The sequence below is a fragment of the Euprymna scolopes genome, chromosome 16 (genome assembly GCF_053919585.1).
Source record: "Euprymna scolopes isolate OS-2025 chromosome 16, ASM5391958v1, whole genome shotgun sequence".
NCBI classification, from domain to species: domain Eukaryota; kingdom Metazoa; phylum Mollusca; class Cephalopoda; order Sepiida; family Sepiolidae; genus Euprymna; species Euprymna scolopes.
The window spans coordinates 111,220,789-111,247,358 of NC_136497.1; the positions used below are offsets into that span (position 1 = coordinate 111,220,789).

The 26,570-nt window shown below is 35.3% G+C and overlaps 1 protein-coding gene and 1 pseudogene across 5 annotated transcripts in view; one reads left to right on the forward strand and one right to left on the reverse strand.

The window, feature by feature from the left end:
* The window catches only part of LOC145296052 (ATP-dependent 6-phosphofructokinase-like), a 224,438-nt gene that overhangs the window by 154,921 nt on the left and 42,947 nt on the right, over positions 1-26,570 (reverse strand). For all 5 annotated transcript variants that reach the window (XM_080142108.1, XM_080142107.1, XM_080142111.1 and 2 more), the window contains exons 4-10: positions 18,998-19,187; positions 18,601-18,766; positions 15,031-15,075; positions 14,308-14,416; positions 13,950-14,045; positions 409-501; positions 168-293 (exon numbers count right to left, since the gene is read on the reverse strand). In XM_080142108.1, the coding sequence (XP_079998234.1) occupies positions 168-293; positions 409-501; positions 13,950-14,045; positions 14,308-14,416; positions 15,031-15,075; positions 18,601-18,766; positions 18,998-19,187 (825 nt within the window). The remainder of the gene's footprint in view (positions 1-167; positions 294-408; positions 502-13,949; positions 14,046-14,307; positions 14,417-15,030; positions 15,076-18,600; positions 18,767-18,997; positions 19,188-26,570) is intronic.
* Positions 7,033-7,207, forward strand: LOC145296421 (U2 spliceosomal RNA; annotated as a pseudogene).

The following is a 26,570-nucleotide window of genomic DNA, read 5'->3' on the forward strand; positions in this document are numbered from 1 at the left end:
ATCCAACTGGGCTGAAATTGCATATTTCTCTTAGTTTTAACCCAAAGTTTGTATGGTGTAAATATGAAAAAAAAATCGAGGGGGGTGGGGGCTGGATGAATTGGGCTGGAATAACCCATTTGGCAATTAATCTTTGCAAAACAGTTTGAGGAAACCTTAATACTTACTCTTTCCACACACTCCATTAGTGGTACACGGACAGTTTGATTGCCATCAAGAGAAACAACGCATGCTGGAGTATTTGGGGTAGCCTCCATTAAGGCAAGAACAGCTTCAGCACCCATACGGGAACCCTAAAATATTGAAAACAAAATTACTTTTTTGAAGCAACAATTGCTTTAAAATTTACACATTTTAATGAATAAATAGTATTTTCAAAAATTAAAATTATTAAATCAATTAACTTACCAAAATACGATCAAAAGCAGAAGGTTTACCTCCTCTTTGTACGTGACCCAAAACAGTCACTCTAGTATCATAGTTGAGTCGTTCGGTAATCAGCTGTTGACAAAATATACAAAATTTAAGTTTAATCATAAATATATATTTCTTTTTTCAATATTTCACTATTTAGATTAATTTAATAAAATAATTTTTTTTTAAAAACAGGACTTCAAAAAGTGCATACTTTTAATATTAAAAACTAAACTATAAAGAATAAAACTTTGATTATAGAATAAGATATTGAATAAATGTCAATTAAATAATAAACATTTGAAATTGAATTTTTATTTGCTGAAAAAATAAAATAACAATTTACTGAAATGAACTACTGTTAATTATAATTTGGGTTATAGTCAGCTAACATATTTCCTAACTTCCTGTGTAGCACTAACAGAAACAAGGCAAATCTGTTCCTTCACTTGCATTGTTCTTCAGTATTTTTATTGTGAACCGATTTATTGATTGAAAGTATACAATAAAAATTAACAAAATTATATGGATTTAATACACAATTAGTCTTTATTAAATAGTTCATTACTTAAAAAGATTTTAAAAAGTGTTTTCAATAAGTCTTTAAAAAAAAAAAGTGCAAAAAGTGTTTTCAATAATTCTTAAGAAAAAAATTTTTTTTCAATAATCCTTAATTAAAATAAGACCAAAAAACTTTTCAATGATTAAATAAAGAAGAAAGATTAGAAAAATGTAATAAAAAAATAAGTACATGCATAGTGGAGATATAGATGTGAGAAAAAAAAAGCCAAGGAACTGATTTACCTTGTAACTGCCTCCAGCAGCACTACACCAGAAGTTAGAAAGTATGTTAGCAGACTATAACCATAATTTGATACTGACAAAATAAGATGAAGTAAATGTTTACATTTGTAAAAAAAAAAAAAAAAAAAAAAAGAATTGCACCTAAACAAGTTCTACATTATGATGGTGGATAATCACAAGGTAAATTAATTTAATTCTTTAACAATTATATTTGTGTAAACTTATACTAAACTAAGTGAAGTTTATATATTCAACTTGGATTAATTTTAAATTGTATTACAATTTTCTAATTTATCTTGAGGTTTAATATTTTAAAAGAAAAATAATTAAAGTTACAAATAACTTTAATTTTCTAAGCTAAAACTATTTTCCATAATTCAAAATGCCCCAATTATCATCAACTGAATACATTTATTACTGTTTATTAATTAATGACTTAAGTAAATGTGTAGGAATACTTATTTGATAGTTTAATGAATTCTGAAGATTTAGGTATCTAAGTTTATATAGCTGTAGATCAGAAAGAAATGGGGTTGTAGAAATAGTCCTTTAAAAATCTGGTGATGACATGAGGTGAGGACTTAATGGAAAGAGAGTGAAAGAGTTTGTGAGAATATGTATTTGAGAATCATTTTGTTTGGAATAAATGTAATAATTTTTAAATGTTGATGAAATAAATGCATTATAGTTTTGTGAAACATGCTGTAGGAATTGCTGTAAATGGTGAGTGGCAACATGAAGAAAAGATATTCTAGTGTAATGTTGTGTTTTTTAGTGTATAAGAAATGACCAGACTGCTCAGTTATGTATGTAAGAACAGTCTTTTTTGTTTTTAATTTCAAACAGACTTATACATTAGCTTGACCACTCATCGATTCTTTTGCTTTCACAAAAAATACTGAAGTTCAGTCAATCATCAAAGCACTGACTGAAAAATGGTCACACTTGGTAGGTTTAGTCTTGCCTACTCATTTCTATTATGTATGACTAGAATATGTGTAATAAGAGACATAATTAAAAGAAGCTACAATATTCCTTTGTAGCAATATATCTTATACAAACATAGATCCCAGATGTGAATTAATTAAAGAGAATCTTTTATATGAATAGAAGTACATTGGTTAGTTAAGTCAATTGCTGTCAGAGTTCCTCATTCTTTCTGTGCTGATAATGCAGACAGGATTAGTATCTCCTGATTATGGTTGTTTTGTTGGATTTTACCACATGTCAACCCTTTGGGTCATTTTATGTTGATTACCAATGAGTTTAGGAGGCCTTTGCTCTAACTGACATATGAGTAATATGTTCTTTTTTTAAGTTTTTGATAAAAGCTAATTTTTTTAAGGTCTGAAAGTATGGTGTATGGTAGGTTTTTCTCAAATAGATCCTTAATGATTTTTTTCTTTATATAAACTTTCTTGTTATTATAAAGCCAGTGCACTCAATTAGAATGTGTTTAATTGTGAGTGGAGTTTGACATAGTATAAAAATAGGTTGATTTTCTTTTCTCAAAAGATATGAATTGTTAAAATATCCCAATTTTATTCTGCTTTATTTCTGTTTAGTGTTTTGTACTTGCTTTTTAATTTTTGGCATTATCTATATATGATTGCAGAAATTCCCCCTCTGGACCAAATTATGATAGGTTTGCAATAAAAGATGCCGCATACAAATTTTTTTATGTCTACACTTTTACCCACCATCTTATGCAACTTTTGAACGCCATTACAGACACATTTATTCATTATAATAAAATTCTATCTTACTTCCCACAAGCAACATCATCATGATTGTCAAGATCTATAAACGAAATAGTTTATATTTTCTCCTCTACCTGAAAAGTCCTCCCACTCTCCCAGTAAGGACTGGGTAAATATATAACCATTATAACTATATTGACCCGACACTCTTATTAATTGGATTAAACGCTCATACACCTAGAATTACCATTGTATTTCACAATTCGAAAATAATAATTTCTCCCCAATAACATTCTGTCTATTCTCATCAGCTGCGACCATGAAATTCTATTATTCCGGAATGTACACAAACATACCAAAAATGAACACTGCAGCCCTTATTCAATATAACCAATCAATCACCACACATTGTTTTCAATCATTTATAATTTACTATTATCGCTTTCTTTCACTGACTAATTTTTACAAAAAGTAACCATAACAGTTACTTTAAAGTTACACATTATTTGGATTAACATTATTTACACATTGTTACATTAAAAAACAAACATCGCAGCTTTCTTTATATATCCGGTTTCAGCGTCCCAAATTAACCGATGCTAACATGAACTGGTCTCATTTTAAAAAATTAACCATAACATTTACTTAAAAGTTACACATGCCATTATACATTATTTGGATTAACATTATTTACACATTAACATTCTATTAAATTGAACATGTACTTTGTGATCATCACTGGTAAAAATATTGTGACAATATTTTTACCAGTGATGATCACAAAATACATGTTCAATTCTACTATGTAAATTGTGGAATTTAGAGCTGGGAGGGAGGGTGCAATTTCATAAACATCTACCGAATCTCTTATTAAAAGAGATGTAGTAGCCCCTACATCATAGTAGCACTGAGCCTAAATTGGAGTGATTAGGCAAAAAAAAATAAATAAATAATAATTTTTCACTTTCAAAATCATAAAAACTATTTCTTTTTATATAAAACACATTTTCGCACTCTAAGCCTGAATTACATCCAGATAATATATCATTTTCATTAGTTTTCATTCAGTTTGTATTTGACTACATTTTTACGCCAGTTTTTTTTTTTACTTCCTTTGTCTGTTAAATAATTTACACTGCTCTTGCACAAATTTCCCCTTTATTACATTGCCTACAAATATACTTATTTGTTATATATTGGTTTTTGTTTTTATTTTGACTGTAGTTGTTTTTTGTTTAGCTCTCTTTTCAGAACTCCTTTTCCACACTGCTCAGACATTAACTTTTTTTTTTTTGGATACTTTTTTACCTTACCACCAACTACACTATTTCCTTGAAACTGATGACTTTTATAGGTTTTAGACTATGCTGAATAAGATAATCCATTTTAATTTTGGTGGATACAAAGATATATATTTAGGATATAATGACATGCATTATGCACTGTAATTCACTGTTCTATGCATGCACGATAAAAAAGTGTACTTCTCTCCACACGACACTGCCACCCAGCCCCATTTTCTTTTTTTGGTTTATAGTCTTTGTGGGTGGATATGTGACAGCATATATCAAGGTTGAATTTGGGGCAAATACTTGGACAGTCACCCCCTCAAAAAATATGTCACGGGCTGGGAGAAGCTAAGTCAGGATGATCACCCCTGGTTAGAATCTTTGACTCTAAAATGGCACTTCACCCTCTGTTCTCGTAACACAGAATAAAAATAAAAGAAAAATAGCTAAAGTGCGTCGAGTGCGGATTTTCACCCGAGAATGACACATTATCTAAGGTTCATGAATAACTCATTTAACCTTGAACAATTCAAATGCAAAGCAAGAATGACAACACATGGATAAAATATCATAAGGGCTTTATTAAACACATGATTGAAATTTAATGTAACACCTCAATGGGTTGGGGTGAGGTCGAGCCAACAAGAAATTACGCAAGAAAAAAAAAATAATGAAATCTAACAAAAAAAAAAAGGATAAAGTGACTTGACATGAATGTCGTTCTGGAATAACAGTCCAAAAAAAACAATAAACATGGATGGAGGCAGGGATTGGGTTTGGGAGATGGGATATTAGAAACAGGGTACTTAACTGCCGATAGACTATATTGCATGGCCAGCATAGCTTCTTTCTTTCTTTATTTTTTATTATTATTATTATTTTTAAAGGTCCGTGAACACAGATACATCGCCTTCTGTAGGCTTTTTCCAATCCGTTGACATTTTCTTATTGACCCGAAACTTGTACGCGATGGGTGTCATTTTACATCGTTCCACGTGGGTATCATTTCCACGTCGATTTATTTTTTTCTGGCGGTCGAATATTAAGTTTTTTTTTTTTATTCTATTCCAAAAGTCATTCTTACCATGGCGAGGTTGGCCATGTCTATTCCATACAACATTCTTAACATGAGGAGGTTAGGGATGTATTACAAAACCTGTTCTTAACATTAGGACGTTGGGGATTGCCACCAACAACCGTAGTTTAATTTTTTACAAGGAGGGGCATGCTTCTACCAGGCAAGGCGACTTAACGGGTCCTGCTAGTTTCATATCATTTGTTGTTGGAAAATTTATTCCAGTAAGTCTGCCATTATTCCATTGTGTATGTATTGCTATGTTTTTTTAAGATCTGAGTAAGAAATTTTGAAATTTGAATCTGTTGGAATGTTTAAGGTAGTTTTTGCTACTGAATCAGTTAATTCATTTCCTTGGATACTGGTATGGTGTGGTATCCAGCAAAAAATATGTTTTTTAACTGTTGAACTGTGTTAGTTGGTGGAATAATTTTACAATTGGAGGATTGTTTATCTTTTTATTTTTAATTGCTTTTAGGGCAGATTGAAGTTTGAAAAGATTATGTATTTGGGATTTTTGTTGTTGGAGATTAGACTGAGTGCTAAGATAACTGCATCTACTTCTGCATTGAAAATGGAAGTTTCTTTTGGGAGGTTTGCTTGTTTTTTTAATTGATTTATTGAGTACTGCAGCATTGGCTGTTGCATCATTTTGTTTGGACCCATCTGTATAGATATGTATATGGTCTGTGTATTTTTCTTGGATTTTGTCTAGATCATCTTGGAAAGTTATTCGGTGGGTTTGCTTTTTTGTGTATTTACATCTACCTTGGGGACTATTATTTTCCAGGGAGTGGTTTTGAAGAGGACAATTTCATGGATTTTGATTATGGGTAGATTTGCTTTTTTGGAAATGGGTTTTATGAATAAAACTTTTGATCATATTTTCTTTTTGTTTGTAGAGGTGTTTATGAATTGGATTTAAATTGGTGGGGTTTGAGGTTTGGAACCCCCCCCCCAGTGCTAGTCTTAGTCTAGAATGGCATAATGTGTTGAGTTTTTTTTAAATATGATTTCCAAGTGGATTGGTAAATAACACTGCCATAGTCTATTTTAGATCTTACCAGTGATCTGTACAGTTTGAGCAGCATGTTTTTGTTGCCTCCACAATCTTTGTATATCCCTAAGAGTTGTAACGCTTTATTGCATTTGGTTTTAATAGAATTGATGTATGGTGTAAAGTTTAATTTTTTGTCAAAAATAATTCCTGGGTATTTGTGTTCATTTACAAAGGAATTTTTTTCTCTTTCAATCTGTAGGGTTGGATCATTGGGAAGTTTGCGTTGGTTACAGAAGTGGATTCCTTTTGTTTTAGTTTTGGAAAATTTGAAACCATTTCTTGTTGTCCATCTATTAATTTTATTAATGTTGTGCTGTAATTTTTAGTCGCGTGTAAGCGACTCTATAAGTCACTCCGTCGGTCGGTCTGTCCGTAACACTTTTGTGCTTGGCCTTTTTGGTTAAGATCAAAGGTCTGTTGTTAATAGATGCTGTTCTTAGCTTTTTAAGCTTTTCTTGGCCTTTTGGCCAAGATCAAAGTGTAATATCTGTTCCGGCAGATACTACAAGCAAAGCTATATGTGGGGGCAACTCCACATATAAGACCTTGGTCAATGTAGGGACAATCCTTCATACCAATTGTCACTATCCAGCTCCCCTACTCCCTAGGGAGTTGGTCCCCCATTTCCCCTTCACTCCTCACATTAAAAATCGGCTTTGTGCCTAATTTGCTCGGTGGGGGAGCAAATAAATACTTTTCTTGGCCTTTTGGCCAAGATCAAAGTGTAGTATCTGTTCCGGCAGATACTGCAAGCTATGACTAGCTAGGACTAGCTATGACTAGCAAAGACCAGATGTGGGGGCAACCCCACATGCCTGACCTTTAACCAGCTCCCATTTCCCACCTCTCGGGAGCTGGTCCCCTTTTTCCCTTCCCCCTCCCTTCACTCCTCACATTAAAAATTGGCCTTGTGCCTAATTTGCTCGGTGGGGGAGCAAATAAACACCATCTGTTCTTAATACATGCTGTACTTACATTTGTAACTTTGTGATATAAAGTGGTGGATCACTTTTCTATATTAATTTAATGTAAAATAATCACCCACTTTACAACCAGTCAGTCTCAAAGCCATTCAAGTCATTCTCCAGATCATTCAAGTTGTTTTTGAAGGATTCCACTTATTTTTTAAGCATTCAAATCATTCTTAAGGTCATTCAATTCATCTTTAATTTCATTAAAGTCATTCTAAGTCATTTACTTTTTATTTATTTAAGTCATTTCAGCCCATTTTTCAGTCATTTTAGTTTATCTTTAAGAATTTCATGTCAATCCTACATTCACGCATTCATTCATTACACGAGAGCACGTGACTGATGGCTATCAGCCTTGTTTTTCAATGATTTTAATATATTTCGATCTATAGCTGATTGAGCAGTCATTTACATATAGGAAACTGTGAATGTCAGGAGCAAGTTCTTTTTTGATGTTGGTAATTTTAATGTTGAAGAGAGTTGTTGATAATATGCTGCTTTGAGGTACTCCTTGATTCTGCAGGTTTGATAGGGTAAATTCTATGCGTACTTGGAAGAATTTATCTTTTAAGAAGTTCTTTATGATTTTTTTTTTTTTTTTTTTTTTTTTTTACACAGTGATCACCTCTTATCAAGGCCCAGAAGCCACTCAGGGATAAGGGTTATTGCAAGTACATTACGTTAGTGAGGAGATTTGCTGACATGTTTACTTAAGGGGGCGGTTCATTAGGAATTTGTTAACATTGGACTTGAAGATAACCAAGTTGTAGTCCGGAGGGAAGCAGGCAGACGGAATAGAGTTCCACAGGCGTGCAGTTCTAAGAAAGAAGCTTTGGTCATGGAATCTGCGTTTTGATTTAGGCACAGATATAGAGTGGGGAAAATTTTTCACAGTGGATTCAGCTAGACGGGTGTTTTTCGTGAAAGATTGGCGAGGGGGGACCAGAGATTGGAGTTCAGACGAGCATCTGCCATGGAAATAACGATAAAACAAGGATAGGCTCGCAACGTCTCTTCCGTGGGAGAGAGGTTGCAGGGTAGAGAAAAGGGCATCCCCACTAAGCCACGAAGTCTATTTTGTACTCTGTCAAGGCAGGATAGGCTGTTTTTAGCAGCTCCTGCCCAGATATGGCAACAGTATTCCATCCTTGGACGTACTTGGCTTTTATATAGATAGAGAATTGCATCCGTAGTGAGATATCTTCTGGAGCGATAGAAGGATCCCACCATCTTTCCAGCGACCTTGGCAACTGACTTGATGTACGTGTTCCATTTCAGATCAGAAGTAAAGGTCAAACCCAGAAGCTTGTCAAAACACGGGGCCTCACCCAGACGAGAGCCATCCATCACAATTGATGCCAGATGGGGATCAGAGCGTTGATGATGTAAGGATAGGAGTTTGGTTTTGGATGCATTAAAGGTAACCAGCCACATCTTCCCCCACTGAACCACGCGCTCGAGATCAGAGGAGAGAGAATCAGAGAGAACTTTGTCATTTACAGCCTTTGATGTGTTGCCGTAGATGGTCGTGTCATCAGCATAGATGTCAACGAATGATTTAAGTATGTGTTTAGGGAGGTCATTGATGTAGATCAGGAAGAGAGTTGGGCCCAGGATTGACCCCTGAGGGACTCCAGCATTTATATTGCAGGCCTCCGATTTTTGTCCATCTACCACTACTCTTATGAGCCTATCGGAGAGAAATGATTTAATGATTGAGAAAACATTTCCAGTTATACCGTAGCTAGGCAATCTGCCTCTTAGTGTAGATCTTTTATGATACTATATTTCCACTTGGTTTCATATGCTTTCTCAAGGTCAAAAATATAGTTGTTACATGTTCCTTATTTATAAAGGCTTTCTGACATAATTTTCAAGGCTAGTGATGTGGTCTATACATCCTCTATTTTTTGGTATCCACATTAGGTTTTTGAAATTATGTTGTTGGCGTCTAAATACCATGTTAAACGGTTGTTGATCATCCTTTCGAATGTTTTGTTTGATGCATTTTTTCCCATCTTTGGTATACTTATTAATGTTTTGTTGCTTGTTTTCATAAACTTGGAAAATCTTTTGTTTTCCATATGTTGTAAATTTTTTACAAGGAGTTTTACTGATTCAGGCAGGATCCCTAAGAAACTGCAGTGCACTTCATCTGGTCCTACAGCTGATTTGTGAGATTTTTGTATGGCACTTTCTACTTCATTGAGTGAGAAGCTTTCATTTCACTTGGTTTTTGGAGTTAAAGTTTATTTTATGTTTTTCTTGATCTTAAGTATCTGAATTTGCCTATTGTAGTGTTTTGATGAAGAGTTTTCGGCAAAGGTTCAGCTTAAGTGTTGGCAATGTCTTTTTTTCAGTTATTTTCTTGCTTCATATGAAGAGGTGTTTAATTGGGTATGGATTATGTTTTCTGGATATTTTCTTGATCATTTTCCAAATAATTTTGGGTTTGGTGGAGGTGTTGATTTTGTTAACAAATTGTTGCCAGCAGTTTCTTTTAGCTTCTTTTAGAGTTTTAGTTCTTTGATGTTTATATTCTGAGAGGGTTGGTTGTAGATTTTTTAAATTTTTTTTAAAGCTGTTTTACTTTGTCTGATTGCTGTTTTGCCTTCTGGATTGAACCATGGTTTGTTTTTTTTGTTTTTGTTTTTTTTTGCTAGGAGGCGAATTTTTAGGAATGCATTTTTGGCTATTGTGCTCCGGTGAATTCTTCCATCATTTGGATTTGATGTTCTATTAATTGTAGTGAACAGAGTTTTTTGAATTTAGTCTAGCTAGCTTTGTTTGTGTTCCATCTAGGTCTAAGATGGTGTTGTTGTAGACAATTATAACAGTCGCTTCCTCAAGATTCTTCATAGGTACTCCAGGTGTAATCCAGGAAGCTTGATGGGTTGCATACAGTGAGGTCAATTGCACTTGTTAATCCATTTGTTGGGTCTGTATATGTGGGATTCTTTTGGTTGAGGAGGCATAAGTTATTTTTGTTAATCAATTGTTCTATTTTATTACCTTTTGAGTTTGTTACTTTACATCCCTATAGAATCCTGTGGCAATTAAAGTCTCCTAGGAGGATGAACAGAGACGGTAATTGTTTGATTAAACTTTTCAGTTCATCTCCTTTTATTGATTCATGAGGGAGTAAGGTATATTGAGCAGATTGTGATTGCTTTGTGTTATGTTACTTGAGTTGCAATTGCTTGGAGATTGGTTTTGACAGAAAACTTAATTTGAGGTATATCATTCCTAATGAGAATTGAGGTGCCTCCATTAGTACGAAGGCCTTTATTATGGACATAGTTATATTGTTCATAGTTTGGTGTTTTGAGATTACTATTGTTTTGTAGGAAAGTTTCTTGTAAGCAGACAATGGTTGAAGTATGAAATAAGTATGATAAGTTCATTGTAGTTTTATTTGATTCCATGACAATTCCATTCAATAATTTTATTTTTATCCATGAGAAATTTTTTTTTATTTACATCTATCTCTATCTCTTTGGAGGTAGAAGGTTTGTTTTTCTTTGTTAGAGTTAGAGTCTTTGGTGAAGAGTCTTGCTGAATTTTTTTTTTTTTTTGTTTTTGTCTGAATCTGGATGTCAATCTAGCTTTTGCTAAGAATATTGTTTTGTTCGTTTATTTCATTCTTGTTTATTTGTTTTATTTTCCTTTTATTTTCTTTAGTATTATCTGTAGCGTTATCAGTTTCCATCTTTTTTAGAATTTGGAGTCTATTTTGTGTGTCAATTGCTTGACTTTCGTTTTGTCTGGAGTGTTCTTTATTTAGTGTTTTATCATTGGTTATGTTTTGATTGCTTTCTGATGTTTGTTTTACTGGTTTTGGTTTTATTCTTACTAATGTTTTTGTGGTAGCTGGGTTCTTACTTTTTGATTTGGATTTGTTGTTTCTGTGGTTTTGTTATTCAGATTTGGGCACATTTTTTTTTTAAGTTGTTTTGAAAATCTGGCCATTCTTTATGGTTTAGTGTGATTAGTTTATTAGTTCTTTGTAATGGTTATATGCAGGGTACCTTCAATAAGTTTCCAGACTTTTTTTGTACAGGCATTTAAAATTGTTGTAGACTCATGAAAATTCAGTATATTATTGCTATATATCTTATGAGATGACTGTCTAATTTTTATGATTTCTGGTTCAAATGACGAGCTACAGTAGGAATTGGAATACACCCTACTAAAGCCTGATTGTCACAGCTGGTGAATTTTAAAAATGCAATCTGGACATGAGGAAATTTTATAAGAATGATATGCAATAAAATTCTGTTTTTACTTTGGAAAAAAATGCAACAGAAACATATGGAATACTTCAGACTTTATTCAAACCATCTTGCATGAATCAAGCATCAGTTTTTGAGTGACATATGAGATTCAAGGAAGGCAGGGAGTCTGAGTGATGATGAGAGGTGTGGGAAGAGTAAGGAAACCGGAACACCAGAGTTGTTTGGCCAAATTAAGAATTTCATAGTTAAGGACCGTCATGTATCTATAGAAAATAAATGCACAGTTTGATATCAGTGTGGGAACTGTGCACACATTTATTCACTAGGAACTGAAAATTGCAGAAGATTTGCATGAAGTTTGTCCCAAGGATGCTCAGAGAAGATCAGAAAGAAAGACGTTGTCATGACAGCAAGGAGATGATGGAGCTGATCAACTTAGATTCCGCAATTTTTGATGCTCTGGTGACCTGCAATGAAAGTTGGATCTACTGCTTATAACCTAGAGACCAAGACACATAGTTCCAAGTGGAAGCTAATTCACGAAGAAACATCATAATCCCTTTTTTTGATAGCACAGCATAATCTACATGCATTGGGTCCCACAGTCAACAAGGAATTAAGGTAGTTCAGAAAGACATTCTGTCAAAAGAGGCCAGCAGTTTTCAAATCAGGTCAGTAGTGTTTCCACCAGGACAATGCACCAGTCCACAACTCCATCCTTGTCACAGACTATTTGACCAAGATAGGCATCAAGACAGTTCCTCACACTCCTTATAGTCCAGACCTTGCTCTCTGTGACTTTTGGTTATTCCCTAAGCTCAAGGAAAACCTTACAGGCTGTCATTATGAAATAATTGAGGAGATGAAAGAGGTTGTGATGAAGGTCATTGACACACTCACACAGTAGGCCTTCCTCTTCTGTTACTAAAGATAACTCATAGTTTTGGATTACTCCTTTTTAAAATGTTTAGTCTTTCATGTAGAAAGACTTTAAATTTGTATTCATGAAATTTTTCCATTTTCAATAGGGTTAGAGCATTTTTATAATTGGTGACTTCATTTAATAGATTTCTGTCTTATTTTTTTTAACTGTTTTGGGATTGCATTTGGTTGATACAATCTTTTCTATTAGGAAAAGTGATAATTCTTCGATTATTTTTTCTTCTATTAATTCTATAATTAGGAATCTTGAGAAGTTTCTTTCATGTATGGGTAATGTGGTTTTCCTTGTTTGGAATTTTTTTCGTCCTCTGAACTAGAGGTCCGAATCATTTGAGCGATTTCTTTTAAGGGTATTTTTGAGAGGTTGAGCTATGGTGTATTTTTCTGCCATATATAATTTTGATTACTCTACCCACCTTAGAGTCCAAAGTTGGGATATGGCAAGGGGGAAACATATTCCCCTTGTCTATGTTGGGTTATGTGGAAGATATACCCTTTTGAGGAGTAGTTATCAAGCACTTTCTGTTTCCTGTTCACTATGTAGTTCAAAAATACAGGTGTATGGATGAAGACAGATGTGTTGAGTTCTAATCTTCCCAATTGATTGACCCTCAGTCACCGCTTGCCATCATATATTTGAGGATAAAAATTACTGGGTAGGGAGAGGGTAAGTTATTGGGTTTGGAATGGGTTGTATATGATGGGGTTTGACGTAACCAGCCAATTGATCAGATCGAGCATCTTTGACTTCCCATCTAGCCCAAGTAAGTGCCAAAGTGATGTGTTGCAGGGTCATGTCCTAATCTACTCAATCACCAGGATCCCATCTCAAAGTATCATGGGTCGCCACGCACAGCCAACAGGTGACCCCATTGAGGAACTTTTACTCTCTGCAGAGGAGTAGCTGAAATATTCTAATGCCCTACCAACTGGGAAAAAATAAAGGGAGGAATGAGGTTTGAATTAGTTTTTGCCTTTGCAGAAAATGATTTAGTTTTGCAAACAGAAAAAGAAGAAACAAAAAACATCAATGTGTCATGCATTTGAGTCAAAAAACATTAATGTGCCATGCATTTGAGTCAAACTGATACGGTAGCACCAGCTCCCTAATTAAATAAATGAAACTGTTAGTTAAGTTGAATGCAATATAGCTAAAAACTTCAATCATTGTAATCTATTCAAGAATATGAGCTCCCCAGGATAAGGATTAAGAGAACATTTTTAAAACTAGTTCTCAATATGGACAACAAAATATAGCACTCATTATAACCACTTCTTAAAGACTTCTAAATGCAATCAGCAATAGTTCAAAATATTACAGTAAAATGGATAATTGCAAATTACAATCAGTCTCACATTTTGTTTATAGGATAATATTATCAAACTGAATTGGATTTTTAATCATTTGATATCATCAACTAAATGAAAAAAAAAATTATAACAATTCCATCATACTCACTTGTTTTATCATTTCTCCACTGATTGGAATGCCATCTCTGCCAATGGCTCCCTCAGCAACAATAATAATGTTCAATCTTTGCCCCAAGGTTCTTTCCTTCATGCAAAGAAGAAAGGCAAATTAAATTAACAGTTTTAATAAAATTCAGAAAACATTTTAAATTAAAACTCTAGTAAAAAAACAAAATGTATTCATAATGTTTCAAAATTTAGAAACTATAAAATGAACACCGATCATTATCATTAAAAAATTTTATAGAAATATTAAAGAACAAAAGATTTTAGAAAGAATGGTAATAATTTGCAAACAACAATGCTTATTTTTACTTATATTATTTAAATTAAAATGAACAACTCACAGTTGCAAGTTTCTTGCAAAGAACATCTTGCCATCCTTGCTCTGGTGGCCATTCAGGAATAAAAACCCAATCAGCCTCACTAGCCAAAGCAGCAACTAACGCAAGGTAACTAAAAAATAAAAAAAAATATCTCAATTACACACACAATTCTATCAATTACTAGAAAAGATCAAAGACATGAATTGTGTGAACTATATCATTTGTAAACATTATAGTCATGTAAAAATATGGCTAGTGAACATTTCAGCTTCATTCTATTAAAGCACATCTCTAATAATGCATAGAAATCAATGCAAATAAACAGTCATTTTGCACATGAAACATGATTTATTGCTGTATTCATCAATCATATTTTACAAGTATACATATATATATATATATATATATATATATATATATATATATATATATATATATATATATATATTAATTACGATTTACCACAACTAGGACCATATACTTTAGACATTCTTTTTTATATAAAAAGATGTATGCCTTATAATGGCTTAGAAATTCTGCATAATTATTTTTACAATTCTTTAGATTATGTTAGAATATTTTTATCTAATAAATGTTTCTTATTAAAAAATCTAAATCAAATAAGAAAACATGATTAAATGTAAATTATCCTCATAATTTAACTATAGATTTGTGTATACTAGAAAATAAATTTCAGATTTTCATGTTTACTATACATACGAAATAATTAAAATTGAAACTTACCCACAGTGCCTTCCCATGACCTCCATGACAAAACATCTTTGATGGCTGAAATAAAATAATTTTTAAAAATGCTTTTATCATAAATAATTTTAAAATCAGAAAAAAATACATTAGTACATATAAAATTTATATTAAAAAAATGTTTTAATGACAAAAAAATGAAAATGGAAAACTGTACTCAACATGTTTTGAATATTTTCAAAGTCATTTGCTGAAAAGACATACTGAGATCATACTGACATACAGATCAAAGACATTTGTTATTTTAAAAAAGTTATTTTTTCAGATATTTCCACCTCATTTGTTTGCAACTTCTTTTGGATTATTTTGTTCAATCATGCTCAGATTTGTTAAAATTGAAGATTTTCTTATAAATCTTGTGATTATATTTATAGCTAAGAAATATCAATATATTTATTGATCAAAATAAAGCAACAGAAATACTAAACAAATACAAGATTATGAGAAGTATTTCCCTTTTAATAAGAATAGGAATTAGTTCCAGTTGTAGCTTTTTAAGTACTATGATTAGAAATGTTAGAACCAGTTTCAAAGAAAATTGTCATAAGAGGAAAAAGGAAGAGAGAACAAACAAAAAAAGAAAAATAAAGATAAAGCAAGAGAGAAAGAAAGAAAAACAAATCCAGTTAAATGACAATAAAAAAAGTAAGGAAGAAAAAGTAAGGAAGAAAAAGTAAGGAAGTAAGAAAAAAAAAAAAAGGAAGTAACATTTTGGAATAAATCAGCAGGTTATAGTCAGCTAATGTACTTCTCAATTTTTTTGCAGCTACTGGAAACGATGACAAGGTAAATCAGTTTATTTGCTTTTTCCTCTAATGACTATATCTCACATGGATTTTATTATTTTAGTGAAAACAGCTTTTCCAATCTTTCTTTTTTTATTATTTAATAAACCTTGAAAACAGTTCTTGCAATCTTTTTTTTTTTATTATATTGAGAGGGACTTATGATGCAAACTTTGACAGTCATCTGCAAGAATTCCTATGGCAGCAGAGAATCAAAATCGACTATTTGAGGATTATTATGTATTGAATATGTTTTTTATAATGCTTGATTATATTTATTTTGATTTCAATAATTTCATTTGTTATTTTGATTTCAATGTTATTTTTATACTTTCATAAGCATATTTATTATATAAATTCAAATAAAAAACTTATTTTTAAAATTAAAAAAAAAAAATTTATTTTTATATTTCTTATAAAATTTCAAGTGAAATAAAATCATTTTTTTTTTTTAATTTTGTCATTAAATATGCAAATAAATACTGTGTTATTTTCAATAATGACCTTTTTTATATTTTGTTTCAATAAATCGGTTTACAATAGAATAAAAGCAAAAGAACTTCCAGTAGTGCTCTACATAAAATTGGGAAGTATATTAGTCAACTATAATCAATCCGCATCTATTTAATAACAAAAAAGAGAAATCCAAAAAACTTTCTTTTTTTTTTTATTAAAAAAGTGGAATACTACTATAAAGCAGAGAACTCACATCCTTAGTCAATACATCTCTCAAAAAACTCAATCTCATTAGACCTTCCATACAAATTTCTTACATTCCAACTACATAGCCTGAAATGTAACAAACTTTCTTTGGAAATTATTTTCTTATTTGAGGCAAGGTTTTTTTTTTTAAGTATAACCATGTTGAGACATACGTTTCTATTAAATCACAAAAGTATCGTTGAACCTAGCCAATATAAGATGGATGCCAAATTTGGGCAGAATATATCATCTCCGCTTATTCAGGATACACATGCAAACTGGGGACCATATGTAAATTTGTAGTCCCTTTAAACTTCCACTTTCAGTGGAAAGCAGAATGCTAGATGCTAAGTGAATACCACAAAAAGTGGTATTACTGTTTTTGTTGTTTTATAGAACAGTGAGATGATGGAATCTTTACTAAGACAACATTTCGAGGTAATTGTTTACCAAGGCTAAGGGGCATTATACTTGCCCATTTTGGATTTTTTCAAAAATTTGTTTTTCTATGAAAAAAAAAAAAAAAAAAAAAAAAAAAAAGAAGAATTATTCATTGTGTGACCAGATAGTGCACCAGGCAACATCAAATAGCCCTGTTGTTCGGTCGAGAAGCAGTCAATTTTCTGGGTGGTCCTTTTGACACGAGTTCAGGAGATTTCACATTGTTGGATGTAACAGTGATAATGATGATGATGATGATAGTAATGATGGAAAAAAAGGAATGTGTTCTTAGCAGATAATCAAAATGATTGCCCCTCCCCTCCCACAAGCTGGATAGTTGAAGGATTTAAGTGAAAATGATAAAACTATTTTCCAGGCAGTGAAAGTTTTATTTGAGGGACCACCAGAAAATGAAGTCAAGTAGGTAGCTGTCAAGTGGTCAGTTAATTTGTAATTGGCCATGAAGCCCCTTTGGAAAGATTTAGATAATCGATTTTGTTATGGTGCCTTATATAGGTGACCTTTGGGAAAAGCAGTCTACGACTGATGGTAAAAGAAGTAAAAACAGCAGGAGTGTGGGGGGAGGGGCAATCGGGCTCTCCCACTTTAGTGATGTGGGAAGTGCAGATGGAGAGAGGAGGAAGAATGGGAAAGTTCCTCAAAAACTTGAGAAATAATCCTTTTTGAGATTGGTCTATGAAATAAAGTTCTGTTGATTTGGGAGGCAGGGCTTACCTACCTGGTTCTGAATATAATGAGAGGTAACAACAACCTCAAGGACACCTCTGCTCAACCGCTGGGAGACCCAGACCTCTGAGAGAAAACACATTTCACTTAGGTCTCTCTCTGCTCCAAACCACTGAATCCACACTGTGAAGAGAGGCCCCTCAGGGTTAGTCCCCCCAATTTTATTAACAAAATCCACCAGTCACCAAGTATTGGTATCTGGAGTCAGAAACGGTCAGAATTTTTAACTACCCCTGAATCTTGTTTTTGTTATACAATAAGCCAAGTTTTCGAGTCATCTTTTTTCTCTCCCTTTGTTTTGAAATGACCTCTACTTTCCAGTGACGCTGACTTTGGAGACCAGAGCTGAATGGATTGCACACTATCAAAAGCAAGGTGGGGAGAGTGACGCCTATTCAACCAAATCATCTATCAGCCAGGACCCTCACCAAAGAGATAGCATAGTTCCAGTAGCCACTCGTGACCAGAGCAGACAAGCCAGGTTGCATCACTTGCTGGACCTCATGGGGAATGGGGGTATAATTGGTTCTGTGCTCTGCCAATCCACTGTAAAGTCCAACTTCTGTTGGGTATATACCAAGGAGGAATTTTAATCACCTCAGTTGAAACAAGGAAACACAACATATATATATTCACACTTAGTACAGTTTTGAGTCAGTTTCAGAATTAGTATTCAAAAACTAATATTCATAAACATGAAGCAGTGATCAAACATTTTTATATCCTTGTCTTATAGCATTGGAAGGTTACAGGGGGATGAATGTTTGATTGAAGAAATATCAGGTTTAATAGTACAATCAGGAAGCATTTTTTTTTTGCTAAGACATGACGTGATGTCAAGATGGATTTTTAAACACACACACAAAAATTATACCTGGAGGCTGTAGTGGCAATTGCATCAATGGCTTCCATAATCCTGTGCAAAGCAGAGTCTGTGCCAATGGTCATATCAGTACCACAAAAGTCATTATCAATGGAACCAACCATGCCAGCAATATTTAGGTGCTTGCAAGCATTCATACGGTCATTGGTAATCTGATCTGAAAGAATAAAATATAGATGTTCTTATTTGCATCCATACTACATGAGAACTATTTTCTTTTTTATTATACAAATTTTACTATCAATGTTCTCTTTTGGTAAATAATTTAAAATACATTAGACAAAAGAAAAGTTTTAAAAAAGTAGTCACAACAATGTCAAGAAAATATTCCAGATATTTTTATTCAAATGAACAAGTTAATGATGATAATTATAAAAATTATTCTTACTATTGTCAACTAATTCTTGTAACAATGACTGCCATTCTTGACGAAACTTATTAGCTCCAGTCAAACTTCCATCACCTCCAATAACAACCAAGTTGGTAATATTTACTTGAACCAGGTTATAAGCTGCTTTCAATCGGCCTTCTCGTTCCCGAAACGCTTTGCATCTGGCACTGCCAATAATTGTACCACCCTAGATAATAGAAGATAGAAATTACACTAAAAAAAAACAATTAATTTTTTTTTTTTAATGTACATCTAAAAAAAGCGAACAAAATAATTAGATATGCTCAAGTGTAAGTGAGACTATGATTTATGATACAAACAAATCTTGAATTTTGTATATGTTGTTTAAAGTTAGCAGAATGAAAGGAGAAAAAGGGAAAAAGAGATCAAACGAACAGGTCTTAACGCATGTGTGTCGGGTGAGGTTGGACGAAAGAGAGAGAGAAATCAAGATGGCCCCCATAGTTTTAAAAGGTGTGCTCTGGTGGAAGTCACGCAAAATCACACAAAATCACGCGGGAGACATGTATAAAAGGAGTTGACAGGTTAGGTCAGTGAGAGGCAGACAGACAAAGGTTGGTGTCAGTGATGATCTCAAACCCGGCAGCTGTTGGCTTGCAAAGACAAATTCTTTTTTTTTTTCTTTAATTTTATTGTCCTAAACTAGGAACACTTCAAGCTATTTCGGCGATGGCTACTGGCCTGAACAACATGATAAAGCCGTTCAGTGGCGAAGACGATGTGGTGGCTTGGTTAAAAGAAAGTCAACCTAGTGGAAAAGCTCCAAAAGATAGGTGACGTCGCCACAGTCATACCATTGTTCCTGGAGGGTGATGCGCTGGCCCTATATTTGGAGCTGAGCTCCCATAAACAGGAGGACGCTAGGACGATTATAGCCAGATTGATCCAGGCATTTGCGGAGGGGCCGTTTGAGGCGTACAACAAATTAAAAGAGAAGAGGTGGGTGGGAGATCTGTCGATGTGTATACAAATGAAGTCAAAAGATTGGTGGAACTGGCAGGAATTTGGAGACAGGTAGCGAATCACGTAGCAAAGATGGCATTTGTTACCAGGTTCCCGGAGGAGATTTCAAAAAGGCTGCAGCAGGTCCCAGTTATCGAGACTTTGGAGGTGAGTGATCTGCTTCCAACTGCAAGAATATTAGTACGCACTCAACCCTCTGGGGCCTTAGGAATGGTGGCAACAGCACGGAAGGATGAGAGCAAAAACTGCCAGAGACCGTGAGGCGCATGTTTTGAATGTAGAGGCCCCGCACCTGCGGAGAAACTGTAGGAAGTTCTTGGAAAGGACTGTGTGCTACAGGTGTAATCAGGTCACATGGCAGTTAACTGCAAGAGTCTGGGAAACTGTCAAGGGCGAGCCGAAGCGCCAGTGGCTGCCCCGACTTGGGAATAATGGCACACTTGCAGCAGATGCCCAATCGTGAAATTGTGGTGGAAGGACAAGAAGCTGTGGCCCTGATCGATACCGGCTGTATCACTACCATGGTGCACACTAGCCTTGTCAGAGGATGGAAAGGGAAGGGCGAAGTAGTGGCATTCGATGGGTCATGAGTGAAATGTCGAGGGAGGAGGACTGTCACAATTGAAATCGAGGATCACCAGATGAGACTCCATGCGGTTGTCACTATTTACCTGGTGCCTGGCGTCCAAGTGATTGTCAGAATGGATGTAATATGCCGACTTGGAGGTGTCACACTCGGCAGCAATGGCGTGAGGTTCGGACCAGTTGGATGCACAGTAACAGAGCAGGTCAATGAAGGAATCAAACAGGTTGGAGAAAAGAAATGGATATCCATCAGTGATCCAAATTTTAGAGCGGAATTCGACGGGAATCAGTGGACAGTGGAGTGGGCATGGAAGAATAAACCACCTACGTTAACAAACAGGGTGGCATGTTACGATAACTCACTTAAAGGAGGAGCAAGAAAGGACTTTGAACGAGAAGTGGACAGATGGATGGAGGAAGGAATACTGTTGCCGTGGACAAATGATGTCGAATCGGGCATCTTGCCATTAATGGCCATTCTGCAACCAACAAAAGGAAAGGTCAGACCAGTACTAGATTTCCGAGAATTGAACCGACATGTCGAGTGCCATAATGCCTACGGGAGAGAATTTGAATGCTTACGACACTATCCTCGAGTGTCTAAAGTCTCTCTGTACACTTTTTCCATAGAAGTAAACCCTGACCAAATATTCAAAATCACATAGTATTCGCTGCACAAATAAGATCTCCTCACTATAGCTAACCCACGTTAGCTTTTACGAGGAATGGTGCATCTTCTCCAAGTGATGTTACCTCAAGTAATAGCACGAAGCTGGATACTCCACCAGACTAGATAAATTCTTGTCCTGGAATCCAGTAAGACCACGAGACCAACATGAAAGATATACTACAATGTATGAAAATGGTTAATTGGGGAGAGGAAAATTATGTTCTCAACTTCTTTAGTAACTCAGTTTTTGAGGCATAAAGAACTTAAATGCAACATTCGAATATCTATGTATCTCATATAGAGTTCAAGTGTTAGCCCCAGGTTGTGGGCCCCTTGATTTCTGAGAACTTGGACTGAAGTAAAATAAAACAAAAAAAGGGATGATACCATAGATATATGCAGTGAGACCATCAGAGAATGGAGGCAAATGAATGGTGCCTCTAAGTAGGTCGATCTAAAATCTGCCTATTTGCAACTCCGTGTTGCCAAGAAACTCTGGAAGTACCAGTTGGTCAGATATAAAGGCAGAACCTACTGCCTTACGAGGGTGGGGTTTGGGCTGAACTCGGCACCCAAGATCATGTCAACCATTCTAAGGAAGATTCTAGAAAAAATGGGGAAGGGAGATGGCGCTATGAGCTCATATATATTACCAACTCATTGAATTTAATATCCTCTTTGGCCTGATGGTTAGCAAGGAAGAATAATTACCCTATGTTTTTGAATTCAATTCCAGCTCATTCTTAATCTTTTTTTAATTTTTTTTTTATTTCGTCATTGTGCCAATATCCTCCACTCGGGCAAAAGTTAATTACCAACTCATTTAATTCACAATCCTCTTTTTTTCATATCCTTTTTCTCCTTCGCAGTACGGGTTCAAGCCTGCCTGCCTGCCCTTACCACTTTTTTTTTTTGCTCAACACACACCTGCTAACACCTGGGCAATGCCGGGCACCCAGGCTAGTCTATTATATAAAAGGGAAAATGTGTGTTAGTTTGTGTGTGTGTGTGTGTGTGTGTGTGTGTGTGTGTGTGTATATCTGCCAAAAGTTGCTTTGATTCATTAATTTTTTTTTAGGGGCTGGTGGGGACTGGGGGTTACTCAATATCCTTAGTATAGCAGCTCTCTTCACCCAGGCAACACCGAGTACCCCCACTAGACTTCAATTATATAAATATTAAACGTCGGTGTGTTTGTATGTCTGCTAAAAACTTTCGTCAGCCTCATCAAACCAGGTCAAAACCGGTACTAGATGAATAATATGTGAAAATTAGAAAAAAAGATTAATTCTGTGGTAATATGTCACGCACACATAGAAAACTGAAAGTATGTTTAATACATTATTTTGTAGCATGATGATGTCATTAGTTGTGGGGGTGTTTTTTCCCCTTATTTTCCTCTTTTGCATTTTTTTTACGGTCGCACAGGCACTCGTCGCTGCTTTAATTGAAAGAAAAGTTGTTTTGATTCATGTATTTATTTTATTTTATTTTTTTTTTATTTTTACAAGGTAGTAACCACTTATCAAGGCCCGGAAGCCACTCGGGGATAAGGGTTATTGTGTGTACAGTACGTTAGTGTTGGAGATTTGATAAAGTGTCTTACTTAAGAAGGCGGTTCATCAGGAATTTGTTCACATTGGACTTGAAGATATCCAGGTTGTAGTCAGGTGGGAAACAGGCAACCGGAACAGAGTTCCACCGGCATGCACTTCTAAGAAAGAAGCTTTGTTCATGAAATCTACGTTTTGATTTTGGCACAGATAAGGGGTAGGGAAAATTTTTGACAGTGATTTCAGCTAGGCTGGTGTTTATCGTGAAAGATTGGCGTGGGGGGACCAGAAATTGAAGTTCAGATGAGCACCTGCCATACCTTATCGAAGGCCTTTGATATGTCAAGAGATTCGCTAATCCTATGAGATATAACAGTTAGCACATCTGCTGTAAATCTGGCGGAATGGAAACCATATTGCATGTCACTAAGAAGGTTATTTTTGCTAAGGTGGTTGACTACTTCTCTATTTAATATGGATTCCAGCAACTTACTCATGACACACAGGAGACTTATTGGTCTGTACTGAGAGGGAGAGGACTTATCACCTGAGTTCTTAAATACAGGGCATACTGATGAGGTTTTCCAGGGTGTTAGGAAGCACTTCTCTTTAAGGCAGCGCTTAAAGAGTTTTGTAAGTATGGGGGCAAGTTCTAGTTGAAGCTTTTTCAGCACAATGATTGGAATGCCGTCAGGGCCAGTTGCTTTACTGGAATCAAGGTTCTTGATTAGCTTGGCGACATCACGCACAGATATTTGTATGTTGCAGAGCGTGTTGTCCGTTATAGGAGAAAATATGGGGAGTTGATGGCCTTCGTCGCATAGGGTAGAATTAGCTGCAAAGTTCTTGGCAAATAGCTTGGCCTTGTCTGATGCTGACGAGATGACCTCAGGTCCATTGATGATGGTTGGGATAAAACGCACACTTCTGTTCAGGATCCTGTTTGCTATTTGCCAAAACTGGTGGGAACCAAGCCGCTGCTCAGCTACTTTGGATTTAACAGACTGAGCATATAGCTCTCTTGCATTTTTTCTTACTCTTTTGCAGTGGTTGTTGGCAGTCCTGAAAGTAGCTTTAGTCTCAGTACATCTATTACGTTAGTAGCTATGGAAAAAGTGATTTCTGTGTGCAATGGCAGCAGCACATTCTCGGGAGAACCATGGCTGGCTGTTAGGTTTTTGTTGGAATTTTTTGGATGGTATAATCGGTCTATGCCTACAATTAGCCATTCGGTCAGTTCTGATACTATGGAGGACACATCTTTTTTTAACATGGAATGGAGTAGTAGATCAGATATAAGTATACGGAAGCTATTCCAGTCAGCAGTAGAGTATCGATATACAGTACGGTGGAGAGGTACATCTCCAGACTTATTGCATTTCGTTTTTATCTTAACTGATACAACCGCGTGGTCGGAAGATCCCAGAGGAGACAGAACGGAACTTGAACGTAGCTCATGAGAAGTTGTGAGAAAAAGGTCTAGAAGGCTAGCATACTGACCGGAAGTATCGTGCACTCGGGTGGGTTCGTAGACAATCTGGGTGAGGTCATAGGCAATGGCAAAATCATGACAGAACCTCCCCTCATCATCTGTCTTGTTAAAGTGGGTCAGTCATTCCGTATTGTGGACATTGAAGTCACCACAAATGTGGATGTTAGCTGAAGGATGAGCAGACAGTATGTGGTCAATTTTTTCAGATATGCTCTTAAGGATAGTAACTCCGCTGTTGTGGGGGCGATAGAGAGTGAATATAAATGCAGTGGTGTAAGCAAGTGCAACCCAGAAGCACATATAAGGTAAATTAGGGTATTCTCTTGAGATATCCCTACTACATGGAAAGCCATCTTTAATGTAGACATATTCCATGTCCATGGCGATCTTGGGGATCAGATTTAGATGTTAAGTTAGAGTATCCTTTAATTATGAATTTGTCAAGGGAAGCGGTCGGCCTAATGCCAGTTTCACTTAGGAAGAATATGTCTGGTATCGTCTCCTGTAATTGGGTTTCAACCTCTGGAAGGTTGGAACAGAGACCCCTGATGTTGGAGAAGGAGACATGGTAGTAGGGGTCTACGTTGGAGGATGGGGTTCTAGGTTTACACATGTTATTTTTCTGGAGGTATTTTATGTTGAAGATTGGGATTAGTGGAACAGGTCGATAGACTTGGTTAGAGCAGGACAGAGAGCAGGTAAGAGAAAAAAGGAGAGAAAGATTTTTTTTTTTTTTGTAGCCATAATAAGGTAAAGCCGTGACAATTACCCACCAGTATGGCATCGAGAGGCCCCACTCGAAACTGGCGCATGGTTCAGAGTCCATTCACCAAATGGCAATACAGCAGGACGGCCTCCTTAGTGGTTAATCCAAGGTTCGGGTTCCTGACAATCAGACAGATAACGTCAGCCCAGATGAAACATTTACCTCTAGCACCCTTACTAGTGACATGGCCACAAGGATAGACATAGGAACAGAAAATTTCCGACATCTCAGGCTACTGTTCATGAAGTACTGTCATCCTGGAGAGCAGCTTTTTCTTCACCCTTTGTCAGAAACATCACTCATTGAGGACTGAGGGACAAATAAGAGGAAGCGAGAGTAACGAGAACTTCTGATAACGCATCCACAATGTGTTGTCTACTCTCAATTTAAAACAAAAAAAAAAAAACAGGGGGGGGGTGTAAGGACTTATTAATATTTACTTAGTATAAGTCTGCCGCTTTAATTTGAAATTTAAAATATTTGAAGATAAATTCCCCTCCCATAATTATGAATGAAAAAATGGAATAGATATAGGTTACTGTAATTTCCATTTAAGAGTTCATTTTTTCTTCTTCCCAAGAGACACTTCAAACAAAGAAATTATGACAATTTAGCATTGAAATAAATTTAAAGATACCGGTCCGGAGTTTCCACGTGTTCAGATATTCATTAAGCTGATTTCTTCTTTGCCAAAAAGGCATCTCTATTTATTTTTATTAGGGGGAGGGTATTCTCTTTGTATCCCTTCTGCTGAAATATCTGGTGGGGAGGTTGTTCTTTTTTTATTGTGGGGGCTATCAATAAAAGTGCTTAATATCCTTAGTATAGCAGCTGTGTCTAAACCGAACTTTATATTCACCCAGGCAATGCCAGGTATCCATGCTAGTCTATTATATAAAGGGCAAATGTTTGTGTGTGTGTACTAAAAACTTACGTTAGCCTCATCGGACCAGGTTGAAACTGGCACCATCTGAAAGAGCGATCCCTCGGATGCATAATATGTGAAAATTAGAAAAAAAAGATTAATTCTGTGGTCATTAACTGGACCATTTTTTGGAAGGTGGTGAGGCAGTTTTCACGTCATGTTTTTCCCAAGTCGCACAGTTCCATTTGTTTTGTTTTTTTTAATGCTTCAGAAACAGAGATGCATTATTGAATTTCTCCCTGCAGAAAAAAATTGAACTAATCAAAATTTACCAGTGTCCATTGAACATTTACGAAGCCAATGCAATTGCTGTCAGCACAGTTTGGAGATGAGTTTGTCAATTTCAGAATGGCAATAGAGATGTAAGTGACAAAGTGTGCTCCGGACTTTTACAACTGAGGCATCAACCAAGGTTGGTAAAAGTGCATTGAAAATGGTGGTGACTATATAGAAAAATAAATTGATTGCCCTAAAATGCTACAATGGCCTGGAAATGGTGGATTATTTTACATTAAATTTATATGTGAAACTAATTCCACCTCTAAAATAATTGTTTTTGTCTTTCTTGCCAAGTTTTCAGAATATTCACACGTAA